This window comes from Mustelus asterias, chromosome 7 (genome assembly GCF_964213995.1).
Source record: "Mustelus asterias chromosome 7, sMusAst1.hap1.1, whole genome shotgun sequence".
Classification (NCBI taxonomy): Eukaryota; Metazoa; Chordata; class Chondrichthyes; order Carcharhiniformes; family Triakidae; genus Mustelus; species Mustelus asterias.
Window position 1 is genome coordinate 87,762,487 of NC_135807.1, and position 24,437 is coordinate 87,786,923.

Here is a 24,437-nt window from a genome sequence, read left to right on the forward strand (position 1 = left end):
TCACTGCAGCCATATTCTATCTGAGATCCTTGGAGACAGCTGTCAGCTGAACAGTACGTTCCTGCAGAACCTCCTTAGCTAGGTTTACTGCAATCTTAATGGCAGTTCCCTAGAGACTCTTCTGTCCAATCTCTTTAATAAACTCTGTTAAATGGCCTGGCTCACTCAGGCAAAACTGAAGCAACAGCAGTAAACCTGTCTAATTGACAATCCCTGCTCTAACCCTGTCTGTGCCTTTCTGTCATGTTAAAGTATTTTACACATGCAGCTCCTTTGAAATGTGCCTTCTCTGTTCTCGCTTTTGCTTCAGCTTTTCCTTTGTTTGCAGCTCTCCTTGTGTCCAGCTACACAAATTCCTTCTTAACTTCCTTCCTGTTTGTACTACTCCTTTGTCAAGGGTTGGCAGGTCACACAGACTAGTAATTCTCATTATTCAAGAAAATTAAAATGGATCCATTTACAATCGATGCAAACTCTAAACAAGTCCGCTCCACGCATTGGCCGGAATTATCCAACCTCGCCCGCAGCTGAAATGCTCCAGTCCCGCTGCAGTGAATGGACACTTGGCTGAGTGCCAAATTTTCCGTTCTCGCTGCCAGTAACGGTGGGGCATCCAACATCGGAGAATTCTGGCCATTCTTAAAATCAATTACAGATTCCACAGACATTTTAAAGAAATTATAAATCTTCCTTACTGCATGCTTCTGGGTCAAAGGTCATTGCGATAAGACTGAGGCAATTGAAGGAGCCCCAATCAGGAGTGGACCAATGTGAGTGCTGATACACAGAGCAATACAATGATACTTTAGCTCTTTTTTTCCTTTTCAAAATTGAGAAATGGACAAATTCTTGCATTACTGATGTTTTTTTCATCAGTTAGCCCTTTTAGGAATAGCAGAATAGAAGTTTTAGCTCATATTTTATGAGATCCTAATCATCTGAATGGTGTATCATACTGAGGTGTTACTTAAAACTATACTTAAAATATGGAATACAAGTAAAACCCATATTGTGTATGTATGGTGGCTACTTGAATGTGGATATCAAATCTCGAGCAAGTGAACTTGCTTTCTTGTGGAAGGTCATTCTTGAAAGTGTCGTTCAGTACGAGTATGCAGGATTTTCGTTGTACTACCTATGCTCAAATCAACCTGTACTTTCATCAATAACAACAACAAGGTATTAGTGTAATGAACCATTCCAAGGTGTTTCACAGGAGGATTATAAAGAAAATTTGACACTTGACCACATAGGGTGACAATATATTTGATGACCAAAAGCTTCATTAAATAGGTAAGTTAATAGGGGCTTAGAGTACAAGAGCAAGGAGGATATGCTGAACTTGTATAGGAGACTGGTTAGACCTCAGCTGAAGCATTGTGTACTTTCTGGGTACTGCATTATAGGAAGGATGTGAATGCATTGGAGAAAGTGCAGAAGCGGTTTACAAAGATGGCTCCAGGGATGAAAAACTTCACTTATGAAGATAGATTGGAGAATTTGTTACAGTTTTCCTTGCGGAGAAGAAGACTAAGAAGAGATTTGATGGAGGCATTTAAAATCATGAGGGGGCTGGACAAAGTAGATAGGAAGAAATTGTTCCTGCTCGTAAAAGGACTGAGAAAGAGAGGACAGATTTAAAATGATTTGCAAAAGAAGCAAATGTATGTGAGATTTCTTTTTCCACACAGTGAGTGGTTTTGGTCTTGAATGCACTGCCTGGGAAGTGTGGTGGAGGCAGATTCAATTGAGCTGCTCAAGAGGGGATTAGCTGATTATTTGAATAGAAACAATGTGCAAGTTAATGGGGCAGAGGCAGGAGAAAAACACTTGATGCTCATTTGGAGAGACAGTGCAGACATGATGGGTCAAATGGCCTCCTTCTGCACTGTAACAATTCTAAGGATGCGATCATACCTGCTGTTCACACCACACTCCCGTTGCAGCGAAGGCGGATAATTTAGCAGCCGGCCAAATCTCCATTCACTGCAGCAGGTTGGGAAAATCCCACCGGCTTGAACGGTAATAAGATTCCAGGTTATGATTTTGATTCTGTCTTAAAAGTAGGAAGGGAGGAAGAGAGATGGAGAGATTTATGGATGGAATTTCTAGAGCTTGGGTGCTAGGTATCTGAAACCATGGCCACCAAAGGCGACTACTAAAACTGGGGATGCTAAACAGGCCGAAATTAGATAAGTGTGGATATTTTGGAAGATTGTGAGGCTGGAGAAGATTACAGAGAAAAGGAGGGGCAAGTCCATGGATGTAGTTGAAACAAGGATGAGAATTTTCAAATTGAGATATTGCTTGACTGGGTAGGGTAGCGGATACAGAGGTGTTAGAGGAATGGAAATTGGTGCAAGCAAGGACATGAGAAGCAAAGTTTGCATGACCTTGATTTAGGGAGCATGGAATGGCAGAGGCCAGTCAGTAACTTGTGTCAGATCTAAAGGTAAAAATGCCAGGTATTTGCAGTAGATAAACTGAGGCAGGTGTTGAGTCAAGTGATGTTACGGAGATGGAAATAGGTGGTCTTAGTTATGGCATGAATATGTGGTCAAAACACATCTCAGCTCAAATATGACAGCATGGTTGCTAAGGAACTGGTTTAGCCTCAGACAGTTACAGGGAGAGGGATGGAGTCAATTGAGAATGGAGTTTGTAGCATAGAAACATAGAACCATAGAAAACTACAGCACAAAACAGGCCCTTCGGCCCCACAAGTTGTGCCGAACATATCCCTACCTTCTAGGCCTACCTATAACCCTCCATCCTATTAAGTCCCATGTACTCATCCAGGAGTCTCTTAAAAGACCCTATTGAGTTTGCCTCCACCACCACTGACGGCAGCCGATTCCACTCGCATACCACCCTCTGTGTGAAAAACGTCCCCCTAACATTTCCCCTGTACCTACCCCCCAGCACCTTAAACCTGTGTCCTCTCGTAGCAGCCATTTCCACCCTGGGACAAAGTCTCCACCCGATCTATACCTCTCAATATGGACTTGCAACTTTAGTCATTTCGAGTGGGAGAAAATTTATCTTCACCCAGTGCTGGATATTGGACAAGCGATCTAATCATTTGGAGACGATGGAAGAGTTGAGAGAGGTGGTGATATGTTAGGGCCATATACCATCATGAGGACACCTATGTTACATTTTTGGATGATGTTACCAAGGGGAAGCATGTCAGTGCCAAATAGGAGGGGGATTAAGGATAGATCCTTGGGATACACTGGGGTAAAGATGCCAGAGTGGGAAGCGAAGCCACTGTAAGTGACACTCTGGATATGAATACATAGATCAGAATGGCGAATGCAGTCCCATGCAGCTGGAGAATTGGATGGGAACGGTGTAGTCAGCCACACCAAATGCAGATGCAAACAGGTCAGGAAGAACAAAGAGAGAAAACTTAGCTTTGCTGCAATCGCTTAGGATGTCAGTTGTGACTTTGCTTTGTTTGAATCCCTCTAATTGGATTTCCATCCCTACCACAACACCTGGAAACCCAATTGAAGGGATTCAAACAAAGCTCTCCAGGATCTCCAGATCTCCAAACAGGCACAGAAACGATAGGCCACTTGGCCTCTTTCTGTGCTGTAAACCTTCGATGATTCTGAAAGATGGGCATGGATTTCGGAGGCTGCAACTCTTTCAGGGACTTTGGAGAGGAAAGGGAAGCTGGAGTTGGAATGGTCGTTTGCAAGGATGGTGAGGTCACATGTTGATTTATTGAGGTGAGGGTTGATGGTGGTGTGTTGGAAGGAGTGAAGGACAGCACCTGAAGGGAGAGAACCATTAATATGGGGACCTGGAAGGGAAGTTGGATGGTCAGCAAGTTCATAGCTCGAGGATTTGAGAGAGCAAGAGGTGAAAATCGTGGCCAAGATGAGTACAGAAAGGAGGGAAATAAGAGAAAGAGGAAAGTTCAGAGCCGGGGCAGGGAAGAACTTTAGAGGGGGTTTGGTTAGGTGAACTATTTGAAGGAAAGCAACAAAGGCACTTGCTTGGATGCTCTCAATCTTAATTACAAAGAAATTCATTAGCTCCTTGCATTTATGGTTGGAGGTTTTGCAAAGGAGACAGGGGAAAGGGATTTAAGAGGAACATTTAGCAGCGGAAGAAAGAAGCCAAGGGTTATCTGTGCATTCCAGGAAGATTCTGGAATATAGAGCTGTTTTAGGAAGCCAGAGCAGGATCCTATCGTTCTCCAGCTAGATCTGGAGGTGAATGGTTAAACCAGTCATTGTTATCTGACCAAGTCTGCATTTCGTGGTCTTCCATTAACAGAGTTGAGTGCCGTACCAAGAGAATGGCCATGGTGAGAGGGAGTAATGGCTTTAGTGCAGACTATGGCTTCAGAGCTGGAGCTGAGAGTGTGTTTGAGCAAATCAGTAGCTGCAGGAATGTTGTGGCGAGTGGAGGATTGAAAGATACAATTGAGATTTTAAAAGTTGTGAGTGAATTGGAGGATAAATTTTCCAGAGGCGGAGAAGTGGTTTGATGGATGATGTAAAGGGGAATGTGGGTGGAAAGTGACACAAGAAAATGATCAGCAATGTCCTTATTGAGGATGGAAACCATTATGTTTCAAACGGTTTTTTGCATTATGAAATATTTTATGGAATGTTTTATGTTGTTAATAGCTTTCTCCGGCCATGTTTTTGAAAATAATTTAAATTGACTCCATTATAGAGGGATTCTTTCATAGAAAAGCTTTAATTATCTGGTACTGTCACGAACCTATAATTAGAGCAAATGATTTGTTTTGTTGTCACTCCAATCTGCTCACAAAACCACATTTTTTCCGCCACCAAGAATTTTAATTGGGAAGTTATGCCACACACCATAAGTGTGGAGCGTGTTGTGGGACTGCAACAAATTATTTGCATACAAATGATCCATGAAGCTAGTCCAGAGAGACTGGAAATATCAGACTGACAGAGAGCACAAAGCCAATGTAAGAATGGAAAAAATGTAACAGGTATTTTCAATAAAACAGAGAACATATAAATGGAGGAGAGTATTTATCATACAACAGCAATCAACAGATTGAGGGGGGATTTGTGTGCAGAGGTACCATCTATATTGTTTTATTAAATTGTGAACTTGCTTCATATCTTCTCAATAATGAACGTTTATCTATGTCCAAATAATTACATGAAAAATAAGAGAGCACTACATTTTTATTTTGAAAAGGAGCATTCTTGATGATCGTTCATAATTGATAACAGTAAATTCTTATATTCTTAATCCTTACAATCTTTCACATCATCGTGTTTCTTACCAGGATTTTGCAGCTCCATTCTCCTCGTGTTCCTGGTCGTGTTTTGTTCTGATGGTGTCACTACGCGCAGTATCCGTAAACACCGGCGTGGTAACAGGGAAGTAAATAGTGAGTATTCAAGCACGCATGTACTGAACTGAAATAATCAGAAGTTTTCAGTCCAGTGAAACCTCGGTAAGATGACCAATTCAAATGATCTTTTCAATGAATTGCACCCTCAGGTTTTTGCTTTGTTGACATTAGTTATCCAATCCAACACTGACCAATATATTCCGATGTCAACAGCTGGCTCACTCAGCAAACTTCATTTAGCAGATACTTAATATGAACTATGGAAGTAAAAATTAATTTGTTAACTTGGTTAAATCGGGCTAAGGTCAAGCGTAAGATCACGCTTGTGATCAGGTGTACTACCTGTTCTTGTCAGCTTGGATCTGGTATGTCCCTCGCCTGGGGACCATGAATTGAATTGGTTTTTGGAGCAAGTAGATGGATTCAGGGCTTGCCCCATCCACTCTGCACATTGGCTTAGTAACTCTGAGAGAGGAATGAAAAATAAGTTACTAAGTTAGTTAAAATGATAAACTGCAATTAAGCCAATTCACTGAAGTAGAACATTTTAAAGAATCGAGAGGAGCAAAGAACCATAGAATTCTTACAATGCAGAAAGGGGCCCTTCAGCCCATCGAGTCTGCACTGACTCTCTGAAGAGGAACTCACCCAGGCATCCCCCCCCCCCCCCCCCCCCCACCCCCCGACCCCAACCCCCGCCCTATTCCTGTAACCCTGTACATTTACCATGGTGACTAATCAACCTAACCTACACATCTTTGCATACTAAGGGGCGATTCAGCATGGCCATTCCACCTTTGAAAATTGGAGTAAATTGCAATGGTTCTACTTTCATTAACTAGACAACTACATGCTGTTGGGAATGCTTACGATTCCTCTGACCTCAAGAGTTATTAGCGGGACGACAATGCCTGGTAAGGTGCTTAGGACACCTTGAGGAGTCACATTAAATGTGGACCACTGGTCCCACTGACAGGATGTGTGAATCATGCGAACAGCCTGTCCAACTTGCTTATGCAAATAACTGAAGATGAATCTTTCAATCTAAAGATCAACTGTCTGAAGAAGCAATCCCAAAAGAGCAGAGCTGGGGTCATTTCTTAAATCGAAACAGATTTAGGAAACACATTTTCTGCTCTACCACCTTACCAGAATTATGGTCATTATAAAGTTTGTATCATTTCTGAGGAACACAATTTAATTTGATGATAAGGTTCTGTTCTAGATTAAGTTTTAAATTGTGAGCGGCACGGTGGCACAGTGGTTAGCGCTGCTGCCTCACAGCGCCAGGGATCCAGGTTAGATTCCTGGTTTGGGTCACTGTCTGTGTGGAGTTTGCACATTCTCCCCGTGTCTGCATGGGTTTCCTCCGGGTGCTCCGGTTTCCTCCCACAGTCCAAAGATGTGCGGGTTAAGTGGATTGGCCATGCTAAATTGCCCCTTAGTGTCAGGGGAATAGCCAGGGTAAATGCATGGTGTTATGGGGATAGGGCCTGGATGAGATTGTGGTCGGTGCAGACCCAATGGACTGAATGGTCTCCTTTTGCACTGTAGGATTCTATGATTCTAAATCTGTTAATTTGGTGCATTTAAAGATTGTTTGGAAATTTGTGCTGAAAATCATATTGGGTTGGATTTTACAGCTGCAAATCAGAGCCCCTGCACTCACATTAAATATGGTAATGACATTGGGTCGGCAATCTGTTGTCATCCAGCCAGTTTCCCATAAAATGGAAGGCGAACAGGCGCCAAAATTGGAAATCCACCCGCCATTTTGAAAATAACAATTAGCAGAAACAAACGTGTTAAAGAGGTAATTGACTGCAATTTTACATTGCTCACTCCATTTATCGGTAGTCACATGGGTAAAACCTTTGATTTGATTTGATTTTTGATTTGATTTATTATTGTCCCATGTATTAATATACAGTATATGTGCTACACAAACAAAGCATACTGGACATAAAGGAAACAAGAGAGTGCAGAATGTAGTGTTACAGTCATAGCTAGGGTGCAGAGAAAGATCAACTTAGTGCGAGGTAGGTCCATTCAAAAGTCTACCAGCAGCACGGAAAAAGCTGTTCTTGAGTCGGTTGGGACGGGTCCTCAGACTTTTGACTTTTGTACCTTTTTCCCAATGGAAGAAGGTGGAAGAGAGGATGTCCGGTGTGCGTGGGGTCCTTAATTATGCTGGCTGCTTTTCTGAAGGTGCGGGAAGTGTAGACAGAGTCAATGGGTGAGAGGCTGGTTTGAGTGATGGACTGGGCTTCGTTCATGACCCTTTGTAGTTTCTTGGGGTCTTTGACAGAGCAGCAGCCATACCAAGCTGTGATACAACCAGAAAGAATGCTTTCTTTGGTGCATCTGTCAAGGTTGGTGAGAAGTCTCACAACACCAGGTTAAAGTCCAACAGGTTTATTTGGTAGCAAAAGCCACTAGCTTTCGGAACAGGCTGTCCCTTCGTCAGGTGGCTGGGAGTTCTGATTACAAACAGGGGGCACAAAGACACAAACTCAATTTACATGAATAATGATTGGAATGTGAGTCTTTACAGCTAATCAAGTCTTAAAGGTACAGACAATGTGAGTGGAGGGAGCATTAAGCACAGGTTAAAGAGATGTGTATTGTCACCAGACAGGACAGCTAGTGAGATTTTGCACATCCAGGCAGGTTGTGGGGGTTACAGATAGTGTGACATGAACCTAATATCCCGGTTGAGGCCGTCCTCATGTGTGCAGAACCTGGCTAAGAGTCTCTGCTCAGCGACTCTGCGCTGTCGTGTGTCATGAAGGCCGCCTTGGAGAACGCTTACCCAGAGATCAGAGGCTGAATGCCCGTGACCGCTGAAATGCTCCCCAACAGGAAGAGAACAGTCTTGCCTGGTGATTGTCGAGCGGTGTTCATTCATCCGTTGTCGTAGCATCTGCATGGTTTCCCCAATGTACCATGCCTCGGGACATCCTTTCCTGCAACGTAACAGGTAGACAATGTTGGCTGAATTGCCAGAGTATGTACCGTATACCTGGTGGATGGTGTCATAATGCCCTCATAAGAACAGGATATGGCGCTCGACTCTTCGATTGACAGTTCCGATGCGCCACAGCGAAAAACCGCACCGACCTCCTCAGAAGACAAACATGGGACACGGTGGACAGAGTACCCTTCGTCGTCCAGTACTTCCCCGGAGCGGAGAAGCTACGGCATCTCCTCCGGAGCCTTCAACATGTCATTGATGAAGACGAACATCTCACCAAGGCCATTCCCACACCCCCACTTCTTGCTTTCAAACAACCGCACAGCCTCAAACAGACCATTGTCCGCAGCAAACTACCCAGCCTTCAGGAGAACAGTGACCATGGCACCACACAATCCTGCCACAGCAACCTCTGCAAGACGTGCCAGATCATCGACATGGATGCCATCATCTCACGCAAGAACACCATCTACCAGGTACACGGTACATACTCTTGCAACTCAGCCAACATTGTCTACCTGTTACGCAGCCGGAAAGGATGTCCCGAGGCATGGTACATTGGGGAAATCATGCAGACGCTACGACAATGGATGAATGAACACCGCTCGACAATCACCAGGCAAGACTGTTCTCTTCCTGCTGGAGAGCACTTCAGCGGTCATGGGCATTCAGCCTCTGATCTCTGGGTAAGCGTTCTCCAAAGCGGCCTTCATGACACACGACAGCGCAGAGTCACTGAGCAGAGACTGATAGCCAGGTTCCACACACATGAGGACGGCCTCAACCGGGATATTGGGTTCATGTCACACTATCTGTAACCCCCACAACCTGCCTGGATGTGCAAAATCTCACTAGCTGTCCTGTCTGGAGACAATACACATCTCTTTAACCTGTGCTTAATGCTCCCTCCACTCACATTGTCTGTACCTTTAAGACTTGATTAGCGGTAAAGACTCACATTCCAATCATTATTCATGTAAATTGAGTTTGTGTCTTTGTGCCCCCTGTTTGTAATCAGAACTCCCACCCACCTGACGAAGGGACAGCCTGTTCCGAAAGCTAGTGGCTTTTGCTCCAAAATAAACCTGTTGGACTTTAACCTGGTGTTGTGAGACTTCTTACTGTGTTTACCCCAGTCCAACGCCGGCATCTCCACATCAAGGTTGGTGAGGGTCATAGCTGACATGCCTAATTTCCTTTGTCTTCTGAGAAAATAGAGGCGTTAGTGGGCTTTCTTAACTATAGCATTGGCATGGAGGGACCAGGACGGGTTGTTGGTGATCTGGACACCTAAAAGCTTGAAGCTCTCGACCATTTCTACTTCGTCCCCATTCCTGTAGACAGGGGCATGTTCTCCACTATGCTTCCTGAAGCCGATGACTATCTCCTTCGTTTTGTTGACATTGAGGGAGAGATTATTGTTGTTGCACCAGTTCACCAGATTCTCTATCTCTTTTCTGAGAAAGAGGAAAACCTCTTGAGTGATTTATCAGTTATAAGGAGACGAGGGCTGATGAAAAAGCCTACAAGTGGGATAATGGCTGCTTATAGTAGCAGAGTCTGCTGCTGTAGGTGGCGGCATCTGGCTGTCAGTAGAATTTATTTCTTAAGATTTTATAGGCTGATGTTACAAATGAGGAGAGAATGAGAAGGAAAGAAGTCTGGAGACAGGGCTTCCTTGGAAACTGAGGACTCCAGCAGGTGCACCAGAGATCACTGTCCCATGGGGATCCATGGTAACAGAAAGCACTACCCTGTGCGGAGAGTCTACAGGCAGAGGATGAATGACCTTCAGCTATGAGTGCCAGTGCCTTTGCAGATGTACTAGTACGCCTGTCCCAATTTCGGGGCAGGCGAGGTTCGCAGAACAGCATTCTCTGTTGGCCTCGGGCACGATCTTACGAGCCTCGGGTGGGCATGCCGGTAAAATTCCGGCCGGGATCTCTCCTGGGAGACAGTGACCTCCCTTGGTGAATTGCTGGTTGGGTAGATCAGTTGAAATTGTGTTTGTGGCCACCCTATGCACTGGGGTCATTCCAGGAATCAGCTGGAAAACTTTATGGCATATCTCAAGCTTCAGATTACCATTGTGTAAATATAATCTTGGATGCAATGTCTAAACGAGTGAATGACTTCATCTCCTTCACCACTAATGACATTAAGTCGAGTTGAGAGAGACAGAAGCTTTGTGTGTGTGGCTGGATTCACCAAAGTTCAAGGTGTTATAGATGGTACACACATGGCTATCAAAGCTCCATCAGGCCAGCCTGGAGCCGTGTGTCAATCACAAAGTTTTCATTCCATCAATGTCCAACTTGTCTGTCACCATCGTTACAGGGTCATATAAGTGTGTGCCTGTTATCCTGGGAGTAGTCACAACTTTTACATCCTTAGATTTTCCCAGATGCCAAGGCTTTTCTGTCCACCAGGGCTACTGAAGGGATGGCTTCTTGGAGAGACGGGACAACCACTGAAGAGATGGCTGTGACCTCATTGAGAACTCCACAGACAGAGTCTGATATGTGGTACAATAGGAGCCAGGCATCTGCAACATTCCCTGGCTTGTTACTCACTAATCTTCATGCCATATGCAGCCTGGCACTCCAGAGGGCAGAGATATTCTAATGAAATAAGCCAAATCCACTGACTATGAATCTCAGGAGAGTCTGAGGATGAGCAGGAAGTCACCAATGAACTGTGTGGCTGCCTGTGCTCTGAGCCCCACCAGTTAGGCCGGCAGCTGTAAGAGGTGGTGAGGACTCAACGCAGAAAGCATTGGGAATAGATGATTTTTCAGCCTCTGTGGAGTGACCAAGTTAAAAGGTAGAATGGGGCTCTTTTTCCTGAACATTTCTGATCCAGAAGGGGAATGGGACAGGTATTCTCAGGTGGTGTTTCAAGGGTGCTGAATGAGATACTGGATTTTTCATGCATCTGCCACTAGCTCAAAACCAACGTGTCTTTAAATGGGTGGCTGTGACCCACTTCCGGTTCATGACCTAACCCCACTCCCACCAAACATCTCACCCACACATTCGATTGGCTCTATGATTCACCGGGTGGCTGCTAATCGGCCAGCCGATGCTTGTGTCACCATGCTGAAATGACTGGACCATACACTTCCCATTCCACCTCCCTCATCCTGACGGAAACCCTAAAATCCAACCCATTGTGTTAAAGGTAATCCTAAAATTTTACAAGCTTGCAAACAATCATTATATTGTAAAATCACAGTGATTTGTAAAAGAAGATTACATTTCTGACTCTTTTCATCTCGGCTAATTGGGATTTAATTTAAGCCACTTGCTGCAATATAATTCCAATGAATACAGCTTTCCAGAGCTGCTAATTACGTTGTTTGATTGCTTGATGATTAGCTGTTTCTGCCACTTTATTAACAAATACGAAGACAATGAATTTGTTCTGATAATTATATTTTTAATTGTATAGATCAACACCTCCCCAGTTACCTCGAAAGAGTACCTCAGTGCAGCACAATGTACAATCAATATGTGGTAAAAGCAGAAAAGGTTGTGCGGCCTTTGAAATACCTTCCTTGGATAATGATGGGACCTTTGAAACATTCAGGAGTAAGGTAAACTAAATATTTATAATTTTAATTTGCTAATTATAAATTAAATCTTAACAAATAGGACTAAACTAGGTCTGTTAGACTTCCACAGTTTAGAAAGAGATTGTCGGTGCAGACTCGATGGGCCGAAAGGCCTCCTTCTGCACTATAAGATTCTATGATTGTGAGCAGGTATATTGGATCGTGCCTACATTTGGGAGAGCCTACTTCCTCTTGTTGGTAGCTTGTGCGTTCCCCTTACACAGTTCTCCCTGCACAAAGTGTTCCTACTCCTCTGGACTCAAAGCAAAGTTTATTTATTAGTCACAAATAAGGCTTACATTAGCACTGCAATGAAGTTACTGTGAAATTCCCCTAGTTGCCACATTCTGGCGCCTGTTCAGGTCAATGCATCTAACCAGCACGTCGTTCAAACTGTGGGAGGAAATCGGAACACCCGGAGGAAACCCACGCAGACACGGGGAGAACATGCAAACCCCACAGACAGTGACCCAAGCCGGGAATCGAACCCGGGTCCCTGGCGCTGTGAGGCAGCAGTGCTAACCACTGTGCCACCGTAGACTGGAGGTCACTGCATCGACTCAACAACAGCAGCCTGTATTTGGGAGGGCCCAGGGCATTAGCCCAGCGAGGGGCGGGTGGCCTGCCACACCGGAGCATGACGAGCAAACCTGTACAGGGTTGTTTGCAGCCTCCCGGAGGAGGTGAGGAGTACCTTGTTCAAAGGGACTCAGCACCTGCTTAAGAATGGGGAGGATTGCTGAGAGCAGCCCCCCTCCCCACCCCGCATCCCTTACTAATGACCACACTCCCCTGATCCCCCCCAAATCATGACCTCCATCTGACGTGGGGGCCTGTGATCCAGTGACAGTCGTAGGCCTCGGTTGGGTGTCATACTGGCAGGTGGTGTGGTGGAATTTGATTTTGGTTCCTATTCCATGCCGGTTACTGTCACCACTCGAGACTGTCACATTTATTTGCAAAGGTCAATTACTTTATTTCCACCAACTATCAGTGCAGGCTTAGTGGGCCGAAGGGCCTGTTCCTGTGCTGTATTGTTCCTTGAGGCAGAGAATGCCAACTCACAGCCTATTGCAGAGCAACACAAGCTGCTTTTTCCGGAAATGTAGGGCTTTCAGCCCATTAGAAATGAAGTACTTGCCCCAGATGCCTTACCTCCCGGCGAACGATAGATACAGTTGAATGCCTTTGTCATAGGTGTTTCTCCAACTTGCTTGAAGTGGTAATTTTGGTCACAGCTTAAATACAAAATTGGCTGTTTGTTTAAGGTCCATTAAGTGCAAGAGAAGACATAACAGCATGCCGGGCGTCTTCTGGCACCGAGCCACCTTACCGTTAGTGATACTTTATTCAGCATTCGGTCTGGCTGTCTGTACTGCAAAGCTGTTACAAAACCAAGATTAAATAACATGGGCTGTGTCTCTTAAAATTAAGGACTTTCCATGTTTTTCAACAATTACAATTTTAATGAGATGAACAAACACGTGCTTAAGAGAGAAAAAAATGGGACTTGCCGGCTGCAAGATGCAGAGATAGATGATACATTTGGAAGGGAGCCAGGAACAACTGAAGAAATATTTCATTCAAGTGTGAGGTGTGGATGGAACATAAAAATCTTGTTTTTTCTCGGCTGATCGCATAATCACATAGAACAGCAGGGGTATAAGGCACAGGGAGGTCGATGGAAAGGGAAATCAGACAGGAACTAAAGTTAAAAGTTAAAGTTAATTTATTAGTCACAGGTAAGGCTTACATTAACACTGCAATCAAGTTACTGAGAAATTCCCCTGCTTGCCACACTCCGGCGCCTGTTCGGGTCAATGCACCCAACCAGCATGTCTTTCGGACTGTGGGAGGAAACCGGAGCACCCGGAGGAAACCTGCGCAGACACAGGGAGAACATGCAGCCTCCACACAGACAGTGAACGAAACCGAGAATCGAACCCAGGTCCCTGGTAAATCTCACTAGCTGTCCTGTCTGGAGACAATACACATCTCTTTAACCTGTGCTTAATGCTCCCTCCACTCACATTGTCTGTACCTTTGTGGTGAACCATCGTTGGTTCACCACTGGGGATGTTATTGTATTACTGTTGGGCTAGGGTGTTGTTGTTATGGGGGTTGTACTATGTTGTTGGGATAGGGTGTTTACCTGTCCTGGGTGTTATCATGGCACACTCCAGTGGGGTCCCGCCTCCGGTGGCAGGGTATAAGACCCCCTGCTCCGGCAGGACCCCTTCAGTCTGAACGGGTGAATTTGTGTTAGTAGTTTCATTGTTAATGTATTAAAGCCTTCAGTTCTAAAGCCTTGTTTCCGGGTGCTCATTGAGGTGCATCAATTTAATACATTAACTGAGAATATGGAACAGATCCTAAAACCGGATCGTCTGACACTGGACCCACGTGCGGTCGGTGCAGCTAACACGTTCGAACATTGGTGGAAGTGCTTCGAGGACTACCTGGCAGCCTCGGTAGCTATCACTACAGACAGTGATAGACTCCAGGTCCTCCACGCAAGGGTAAGCGACACGATTTACCTAGCCATTCGTGCAGCTTCCACTTACCAGGGTGCCGTCGAGCTCCTAAAGAATAGGTACATTACGCCACCCAACGAGATTCACGCTCGTTATCTCCTCGCTACACGACGTCGGCAGTCGGGCGAGACCATAGAAGACTACGCCAATGAACTCCTGCAGCTTGCCAGGGGTTGTGACTGTAAGGATGTCTCCGCCGAGCAGTACATGCAAGACCTCGCCCGAGACGCGTTCGTAGCAGGGGTAGGGTCCTCGTACATCAGACTTAAATTATTAGAAAAGGGGAAACTCAACTTGACCCAGGCAATGGGGATGGCCGTGAGGTTGGAGGCGGCGTCGAAGAGCTTGGCGCTGTACCCCGAGGACCACGTGCAGTCAACGTGGTTGGAGCAAGCTCTGCTCCCTCCTCGCCCCGCGAACCCGCGCTCCCAGATCGATTCGACGACGGCGGCAGCTCCAGGTGGCCAGCGATGCTATTTTTGCGGTGGGGCCAAGCATCCACGGCAACAGTGTCCGGCAAGAACGGCAATCTGCAGCCAGTGCGGTAAAAAAGGCCACTACGGCAAAGTCTGCAGGTCCAAACCTAAAAACGGCAGTGCAGCTTGTAACCCTCCAGAACGGAGACCATCTCTTTCGGCGCTGCAGTACCCACGAGGTCCGACCACGTGCGATCTCAGGACGGCGCCATCGTGGCAGACAGAGGAGGAGGAAGACCACCAGGAGTCGCTGCGCTTGGAGCCCTCGGCCACATGCGATTCATGGGGGCGGCCATCATGGTCCACGACGACTAGGAGCGACCAGCAGGGGTCCTCAGCATCCACATCGGCAGCATGCAGCAGCGACCAGCAGGGGTCCTCAGCATCCACATCGGCAGCATGCAGTGACGCCCAGGGGCCAACGGTGGCGTCGATCTCTCTGGATCAGACCAGGCATTACAGACTGGAACATTCTATGATGGAGGTAAAGGTTAGTGGCAGAACTGTAAATTGTCTGTTTGACAGTGGGAGCACCGAAAGTTTCATACACCCTGAAACTGCTAAAAGGTGTGGACTCCGGGTTCTCCCTGCCAAACAGACAATTTCCATGGCATCACAGTCCCGGTCTGTACCGATCCAAGGACAATGTATGGTAACTCTTGAGGTACAGGGCACAGTTTACGAGCAATACAGGCTCCTTGTGCTACCTCACCTTTGCGCGCCAATTCTCCTCGGACTAAACTTTATGGCCCACATGAGGAGTGTGATCCTACAGTACGGTGGGCCACTCCCTTCACTGGCAGTAGGGAACCAGCCGCAGCCTCCAAATTGCCCAAAGCGCCCCGCGTGCAATCTATCCACCCTGAAGATCACGACACCATCCCTTTTTAAAAATCTGGTACCTGGCTGCAAGCCCATCGCTACTAAAAGTAGGCGTTACAGCGCTGAGGACCGGATCTTTATTAGATCTGAGGTTCAGCGGCTCCTCAAGGAAGGGATCATACAGGCCAGTGCTAGTCCGTGGAGAGCGCAGGTCGTGGTAGTCAAAAGCGGGAACAAACCTCGGATGGTCATCGACTATAGTCAGACCATTAATAGATACACGCAGCTGGATGCGTATCCTCTCCCGCGCATTTCTGATATGGTCAATCAGATTGCGCAGTACCGAGTGTTTTCTACCATAGACCTTACGTCCGCCTACCATCAACTCCCCATCCGCCCAGAGGACCGACAATATACGGCTTTTGAGGCGGATGGTCGTCTATACCAATTCCTCAGGGTTCCATTTGGTGTCACCAATGGGGTCTCGGTCTTCCAGCGTGCTATGGACCGAATGGTGGACCAGAACGGGTTGCGGGCTACCTTCCCGTACCTGGATAACGTCACCATCTGCGGCCATGACCAGCAGGACCACGACACGAATCTCCAACACTTTCTACGCACTGCATCTCGCCTGAATCTGACCTATAACAGGGAGAAGTGCGTATTCCGTACGCATAGGTTAGCCATCCTCGGATACGTGGTGGAAAACGGGGTCATTGGCCCTGATCCAGACCGTATGCGCCCACTCACTGAACTTCCCTTGCCCGCTAGCACGAAAGCACTGAGGAGATGCCTCGGGTTCTTTTCGTATTATGCACAGTGGGTCCCCAACTACGCGGACAAAGCTCGTCCGCTCATTAAGTCCACGACCTTCCCACTTACGCCGGAGGCCCAATTGGCCTTCAAGGTTTTGAAGAGCGACATCTCGAAAGCCACGATGCACGCGGTGGATGAATCCATCCCTTTCCAGGTGGAGAGTGATGCATCGGACTTCGCCCTAGCCGCCACACTAAACCAGGCAGGCAGGCCCGTCGCGTTTTTTTCCCGCACCCTTCAAGGCCCAGAGATTCGGCACTCAGCGGTGGAAAAGGAGGCTCAGGCCATTGTGGAGGCAGTCAGACACTGGCGCCATTACCTGGCAGGTAAGCGGTTCACCCTGATCACGGATCAACGATCCGTGGCGTTTATGTTCAGTAACACGCAGAGGGGCAAGATCAAGAACGATAAGATCTTGCGGTGGAGAATTGAGCTCTCCACCTATAATTACGATATTATGTATCGTCCAGGGAAGCTCAATGAGCCCTCGGATGCCCTCTCGCGCGGAACATGCGCCATCATGCAGGAGGACCGCTTGAAGGCTCTCCACAATGATCTGTGTCATCCTGGAGTCACCAGACTCTACCACTTCATAAAAGCCCGCAACCTACCCTACTCGGTGGAGGAGGTCAGGTCAGTTACTAGAAGTTGTCGGATTTGCGCAGAATGCAAACCACACTTTTATCGACCAGACCGGGCACATTTGGTCAAGGCCACTCGCCCTTTTGAGAGGCTGAGTGTAGATTTTAAGGGCCCCCTTCCCTCAACGGATCGGAATGTCTATTTTCTTAACATAATAGACGAATTTTCCCGGTTTCCGTTTGTTTTCCCCTGTGCGGACACGTCGACTGCCACCGTCATCAAGGCATTCAGTGAGCTTTTTACCCTGTTCGGGTACCCCTGCTATATTCATAGCGACAGGGGCTCGTCGTTCATGAGCAACGACTTGAGGCAATTCCTGCTCTCATTCGGGATTGCCTCTAGTAGAACCACGAGCTACAACCCTAGGGGTAACGGACAGGTGGAAAGGGAGAATGCTACAGTCTGGAAGGCTGTCCTACTGGCACTGAAATCCAAGGGCCTTCCAGTCTCCCGGTGGCAGGAGGTCCTTCCAACTGCGCTCCATTCTATCCGCTCCCTCCTGTGTACGGCAACCAATGCTACTCCCCACGAGAGGATGTTCTCATTCCCTCGGAAGTCGTCCTCGGGGACCTCATTGCCAGCCTGGTTGACGTACCCAGGACCCGTCCTTCTGCGGCGCCATGTGAGGGCTCGCAAGTCCGACCCCTTGGTCAAACCGGTCCAACTCCTCCACGCCAACCCTCAGTATGCCTATGTGGCATATCCTGACGGGCGAGAGGACACTGTCTCCATTAGAGACCTGGCGCCCGCAGGGGACGTAGCAACTCCTGTCGCTCCTATTCCCCCAGTCACAGATCCACTACTCCTCATTACTTCCCCAGACGTGGCGCGGTCAGCACCGGGACCAGTGCATAACACTTTTACTCCCATGTACAGCTTGCCTGAGACTCGGAGATCGGCGCCACCATCATCACCACCACCACCACCACCAAACGTTCCAGGATCCCCTACACCATCGCCTCATCAGGGCCGGCCGGCCCGGGAGTCTTTGAGGGGACAGCCAGATGTTGTTTTGAGAGAGCCACCGCAAGCACCTGCTCCGGTTTCGCAACCGGTGTTGAGAAGATCGCAGCGTCGGTGTGGTCCTCCAGACCGTCTGGACTTGTGAATCCTGTTATTTTTTTTGTCATTGTCTGTTTTCATCCACCCCGCCACCTTTGGTTCCTAAAGGAGGGGTGAATGTGGTGAACCATCGTTGGTTCACCACTGGGGTTGTTATTGTATTACTGTTGGGCTAGGGTGTTGTTGTTATGGGGGTTGTACTATGTTGTTGGGATAGGGTGTTTACCTGTCCTGGGTGTTATCATGGCACACTCCAGTGGGGTCCCGCCTCCGGTGGCAGGGTATAAGACCCCCTGCTCCGGCAGGACCCCTTCAGTCTGAACGGGTGAATTTGTGTTAGTAGTTTCATTGTTAATGTATTAAAGCCTTCAGTTCTAAAGCCTTGTTTCCGGGTGCTCATTGAGGTGCATCAACCTTTAAGACTTGATTAGCTGTAAAGACTCACATTCCAATCATTATTCATGTAAATTGAGTTTGTGTCTTTGTGCCCTGCTTGTAATCAGAACTCCCAGTCACCTGACGAAGGGACAGCCTGTTCCGAAAGCTTGTGGCTTTTGCTGCCAAATAAACCTGTTGGACTTTATAACCTGGTGTTGTGAGACTTCTTGCTGTGAGGCAACAGTGCTAACCACTGTGCCACCGTGCTATAACAATAACCAATCTGACACCACCTGATGATGCGCCTGTGAAACACCTTGTGATGTTTTACTATATTAAAGGCACTGTATAACTGAAAGATGCTGTTGTTTTCATTGCCTGGTTTGCATTTCTGCATTTCTACTGAAGCTGAATTTTTATCCCCAATAAATCTTAGCCAGCAGCCCAGCAAAATTAAAAGTTCAAGTCAAAATTCCACTCGTGCTCTTCATCTGCCCTGCCAGTCCCACTTCGTACTTGATTTTAAAAAGTAGCGATCCAACACTTTTCCTCCCCTGATTCCTTGTTAGGGTACACAGCACAGTCATCAGTTGCCATCCACAGTGGTGGATTAACTACCTCCCGGACCCCTAGACTGAGCTTTAGTAAGGCCCCCTGACCTTGCCCCCTGCCCCACCCTTCGTTGAATAGAATAAAGTGACGTTAAGTGATGTTAGATAACTTATATCGTTGTACTATGTATAATGTACTACATGTATACGATCATAAAGTTATATGAATCAAATACAGCCCTTTTATTCATTTATTTTTCATTTTCTTTACATTTGTACTTTAAAAAGCTTCCGTGTTTTTTGGTTTACAAAAGTGTCGATAACAGTATGTAAATCAACAGATCGAAGCATGTCTGATTCAATGTGCATGAACGCCAGATGACTAAGTTTCTCATCGCTCATTGTTGAGCGCAAATAGATTTTGATCCTCTTCAGTGCTGAAAATGAACGCTCACCTGAACAGTTAGTGATTTTTTTTTGCTCTCGGGGCCCCCCTCCCTTCCGGGCCCCTAGGCTTAAGCCTACCCAGCCTAATGGTTAATCCGCCACTGGCCATCCAGTATCTCACTCAAAATGCCCGCTGCCTATGAACCTTGATGTGGCATGAATTATCAGCAGACTATTTAACCAAAAGAGTTTGAAGTCACAAGTACATCTGAATCCGGACTTTCCTGATGTCACTAGGTCATATCCAGGGTGAGAACACCGACTGATTATTCCTTCTCTAAGATAGGACTCATGATTCAATTGTAGTGATCTCATTGTTGCTGAGCTGAGATTTTCCAGGTAAATCCCTTTCTGGAAAATCCAATTCTAACAATTGAATAAGAAACTGAGATGAGTTGTTAAGCACCACTGGCATTGATGTTCAGAATAATCTTAGCATTCACGGGTTATCTTTCATATAAAAATGCCATGATTTTTATTATGTTCAAACTGAAGCTGTTTCTGTTTTTAGGGTTACAGTAGCAGGTGGACAAAAATGTCTGATTCACAAGGGAGTGGAAATACTTGCGAGGATTGGGAAATCTAAGACAGTGGTTGAGGACGCCAAGCACTTGGCACATACCTGGAAGGTAGAGTTGAACCCCTTTCTTGATCTCTCGTAAACCTAAAAACCATGGCCTCAGAATTGATTCACACAGCTCTTGTTGTTTTGGGCACTGACTGGTTGCTTAACTCCGAATAGAGCATTCAAAAAGTGCAAGCCATTGACTTCTAGCCAGAAGAGCACTTCCAGCCATTTTGGGTAACGTAGATGTACCAATAGCAGAACTGCATTGAAATAACTTAGTCAAATGGAATCTTATGGAACTCATTTTCAATTTTCCAGGGATTCTCTTGTTTAACTCGCAATGTTGCTCTAACTGACAGAAAGGCCCTTGTATCGATGGGAAGCTGGGTGGCGCAGTGGCATGGTGGTTAGCACTGTTGCCTCACAGTGCCAGGGACCCGGGTTCGATTCCCGGCTTGGGTCACTGTCTGTGCGAATTTTGCACATTCTCCTCCGGGTGCTCCGGTTTCTTCCCACAGTCCAAAGATGTACGGGTTAGGTGCGTTGGCTATGCTAAAATTGCCCCTTAGTGTCAGAGGGACTAACTAGGGTAAATGCATGGGGTTATGGGGATAGGTCTCTGGTGGGATTGTGGGCAGTGTAGACTCGATGGGCCAAATGGCCTCCTTCTGCACTGTAGGATTCTATGATTCTAGGAGCAGTTGCTGCTGACCCTACACCATGCAAACATGGGTCAGCCTGTTATTGCAACATTCTGCATTCACTCACCTCCTCAGCCAACATCTCCTCCTGTCCCAGTGACAAACCCTTCCTTGCTTACATGAAGGCTGCTACAATACCAGCAGTGGACCGGTCTTCAGTTCTGCTTTGCTGGAAACTCTGCCAGCTCCATGGGAATGAGGAATGAGGCCCTAAAGGCAGCGATACCTCATGCCTCACCATTCAGACGTAGGGATTGTATGCTGCACCTCCCTCACTGTGCAAGCCTGAAACTCTAGGCCCACAAACTCAAGCATCATGAAAACTTTGATTGCATATTCTTTTGTTAACTTTTTATTTTAATTGTCTGTTGCAGGTGGAGGAAGAAAGACCAACATATAGAAGAAAAATGCTTGAATTTATTTATGCCTGTGGTGAAGATTACGATGTTTTAACAGACAACTGTCATGACTGCACAGAGAGAATGATGGAACTGACTGGCATTTCTTATTTTTAAACTGTGATTATTTAAAATCTAATTTTGGAATTGCTTGGTGGTCAGGTCCGGATTGTGTAGATTGTTGGTCAAATTTTTAAAAAACTATATATTTTTTCATAAATATTATACTTTACAGATCTAATTTTCTTGTCCTACCTATTTCTTGATTACCGTGATAGACACGTTTAAATATAAAGTTTATGTGAGATGTTATACACCAATAATATTTCAAATTCTAGCAGCGACAGAATGAATATTTATGACAATGTGACTTATTGATGTGTCAAAATTCAGTATTTTTGCAAAATCAGTTTGTTCTGTGATGTAGAATATGCAAAGCAAGATTCTATTAATTCTGCAATAAAGAACTAATAACTCCCTGGATCAAATAACAAACCTCCTCGAGTATTGAAGGAGACTATGGAGGGACATTTTCACACACTTCAAAAACCATGGAAGAATCATTTGGTACTGGTAGAGTTCCACTGGACTGGATGCAGGCAGATACGGAACTTGCATTTGAAAAGTGGGGAACTAATCTAATCCAGGCAATTAGTCCAACATCAATAATGGATACATCAATAGTAACCATTTTAAGGATTAAGTTGGAGACATAAATCAGTAGTTTTTTTAAAAAGCCAGCACGGATTTACAATCTTGACTTTGAATATATCACAAATAAAGGAATTAAAATTCCTGATGGTATATTTATTTGGATTTTTAAAGCTTTTGGCAAGGTTCCACATGAAAGATTTTCAATAAACCTAAAATCTAACATAGAATATAAATAGTTGGACAAAAAGGAGGGAACAGAGGTTAGACAAGGGGCAGAATTCTACTGTCCCGCCCACCATGGGAATCGGAGCGGGCGGGACACGGACTATGAAAAGGTTCATGGACCTCGGGCGGGAGTTTCCGACCTTGGAGCAAACGCAGCCGGAAAAACCCGCCCTAGGTGTCTTGTCAGACTTGTGGGATGGAAGTGGTGGGAGTTTGTTACCCTGTGCAACTCTTGTCAGCATTGCTAGCAAGGCCAGCATTTATTGCACATCCATAATTGCCTTTGAGAGGGTGATGGTGAGCTGCCTTTTGGAAACCGTTGCAGTCCATGTGGTATAGGTATATCTGCAATGCTGTTAGGGAGTGAGTTTTAGGAATTTGACACAGTAATCTGAAAGGTCAGTTCTTGGATGTTTACTATAGAATTGGCACAGAACATCCAAAAAGGAACAGAAAAGTACCATGATGCTACTCACATGCAGTGCCAAGGTGGAGAGACAATAAAAACAAATAGAATTCTGGGATACATTAGGCTCAGATCTTCCAGCCTGCGGATCATCGGAAATTGAATGTATGATCCAAGATGGGTGTCGGGATCACGCAGAGCTGCTGACCTTTGTGGGAATTGTCTGGGAAATGTTAACTTTCATTGGGCAATTCCTCTTCTTCTGGTGAGAATGGAGAACTTGGCGCTGAGCCAAATCCCCATTCATTGCTGCAGGACAGGAGAATCTGGGCTGCGGGCGAGCTTGGAGAATCCGTCCCGTTATCTCCTCTGAGAATTCTCTCTGTTGACGATCGTGAACTTGCAGAAGTAAAACAGAAACAGAAAATGCTTGAAACGGATTTCCAGCTTCAGCAGTTTTTCTTTGATTTATGTCAATAATATGTTTGCTTGTCTTTGCAATAAAGTATTTTAATAGGCTTATTAAATAGTAATAACTGTAGTAACTGTAACAATAACAATAGCTTTCATTTATATAGCATCACTAACGTAGTAAAATATCCCAATGCATTACACAGAAACTTTATCAAACATAACCAGTAACTTTCTGGCTGCCAAGTGTTGATTTTGGGTTGTACCCCAAAGATGCACTGGGGAATCCATCCTGGAAGTTCCCAAAGTTCCCAGGTAGGCATTTCCATGGCACTAACAGTCTCCTCCACCACCCTCACTCCCCCTCCTCACCCCCCGGGGCAATTGCACTGCGTTTGGAACCATCTGACAAAGCAAGTCAATTTTTTGCATTCAGATAGTTCTGCCAGGGTTGCGCTAATAGTTACTCAGAGAGCGTTACAGAAATAAAACCATTTTCAACTTCTACGTAACTATTTTAAATACTCAGACTGATCACTGCATGGGACTTCGCCCCACACCCCCAACCCCCCGCCGCCCACAGGGAGTCCTCGCACCCTGACTAATCATCCCCCATTGTATTCCCCAACACCTAATTTCCCATGGGATTCTCCGCACCCCTGACTCCCTCCCCACCTGCATGCGACGCCACCCTCTCAACCATGAGCCCAACTCTCATCCCCAACCTGATCTGACCCGACCCCCTGACCTGGTGGACCCCCCACCCCCTCCCCTTGGCTCACACTTGCTGGCTGCCACCCCCTGACTGAACCTCTGACCCGACTGGAAAACCTTTCTCCACCACCCCCCCCCCCCCCCCACCTTTCCTGATCCTGCTAGAACCTCACACCCAGCCCGATGCTCTGACCTGGCTGGAACCCCCACTCCCTTGACCTCTGAGCCCCCACCCCTGACCTCCAACCTCTCCAAGACCACTCCACACCCCAATGCCCAACCTCCCTTGATGTTTGACACCCTCACAGCTGACTTCTCGCCCCCAAAACCCCAACTTCTGATCCCCCATCCATGATCTCTGACCCCTCACGCCTCCCCCAGTATCCCAACCCCTCGATTTCGGACCCTTCCGATCACCCAAATCCCATCCACTTACCTTCTTCCTGGCTTGTCTTTTAAACTTAGCTGCTTTATAGCAGCTAGTGCAGTAAGGAAAAGGAGGCATGGCCTCCTTGAATCCGTTGCAGCTGGATTACAGCAGTGCCAACAGGAACTCTTTCAATGCAGACCCCAAGCTGTTCCAGCCTTCAGAGGTTTCAGCACAGTTGTTGAGGGCAAATAAGTGCGCTATAAAATCCTATAATTCCCTCAGGCCTTTGTTTTCCAATTATAGTCAGAGGTTCTGG

The 24,437-nt window shown here is 46.4% G+C and overlaps 1 protein-coding gene and 1 pseudogene across 1 annotated transcript in view; both read left to right on the plus strand.

Annotated features, from left to right (window-relative positions):
• The window catches only part of LOC144495843 (uncharacterized), a 54,736-nt gene extending 31,589 nt beyond the window's left edge, over positions 1–23,147 (plus strand). Inside the window, exons 2-5 of the mRNA XM_078216459.1 lie at positions 5,291–5,395; positions 11,784–11,928; positions 20,186–20,303; positions 21,318–23,147. Of these exons, the coding sequence (XP_078072585.1) occupies positions 5,291–5,395; positions 11,784–11,928; positions 20,186–20,303; positions 21,318–21,458 (509 nt within the window). The 3' untranslated portion in view covers positions 21,459–23,147. The remainder of the gene's footprint in view (positions 1–5,290; positions 5,396–11,783; positions 11,929–20,185; positions 20,304–21,317) is intronic.
• Positions 5,674–5,827, plus strand: LOC144496219 (U2 spliceosomal RNA; annotated as a pseudogene).
• Positions 23,148–24,437: the final 1,290 nt, after the last annotated feature.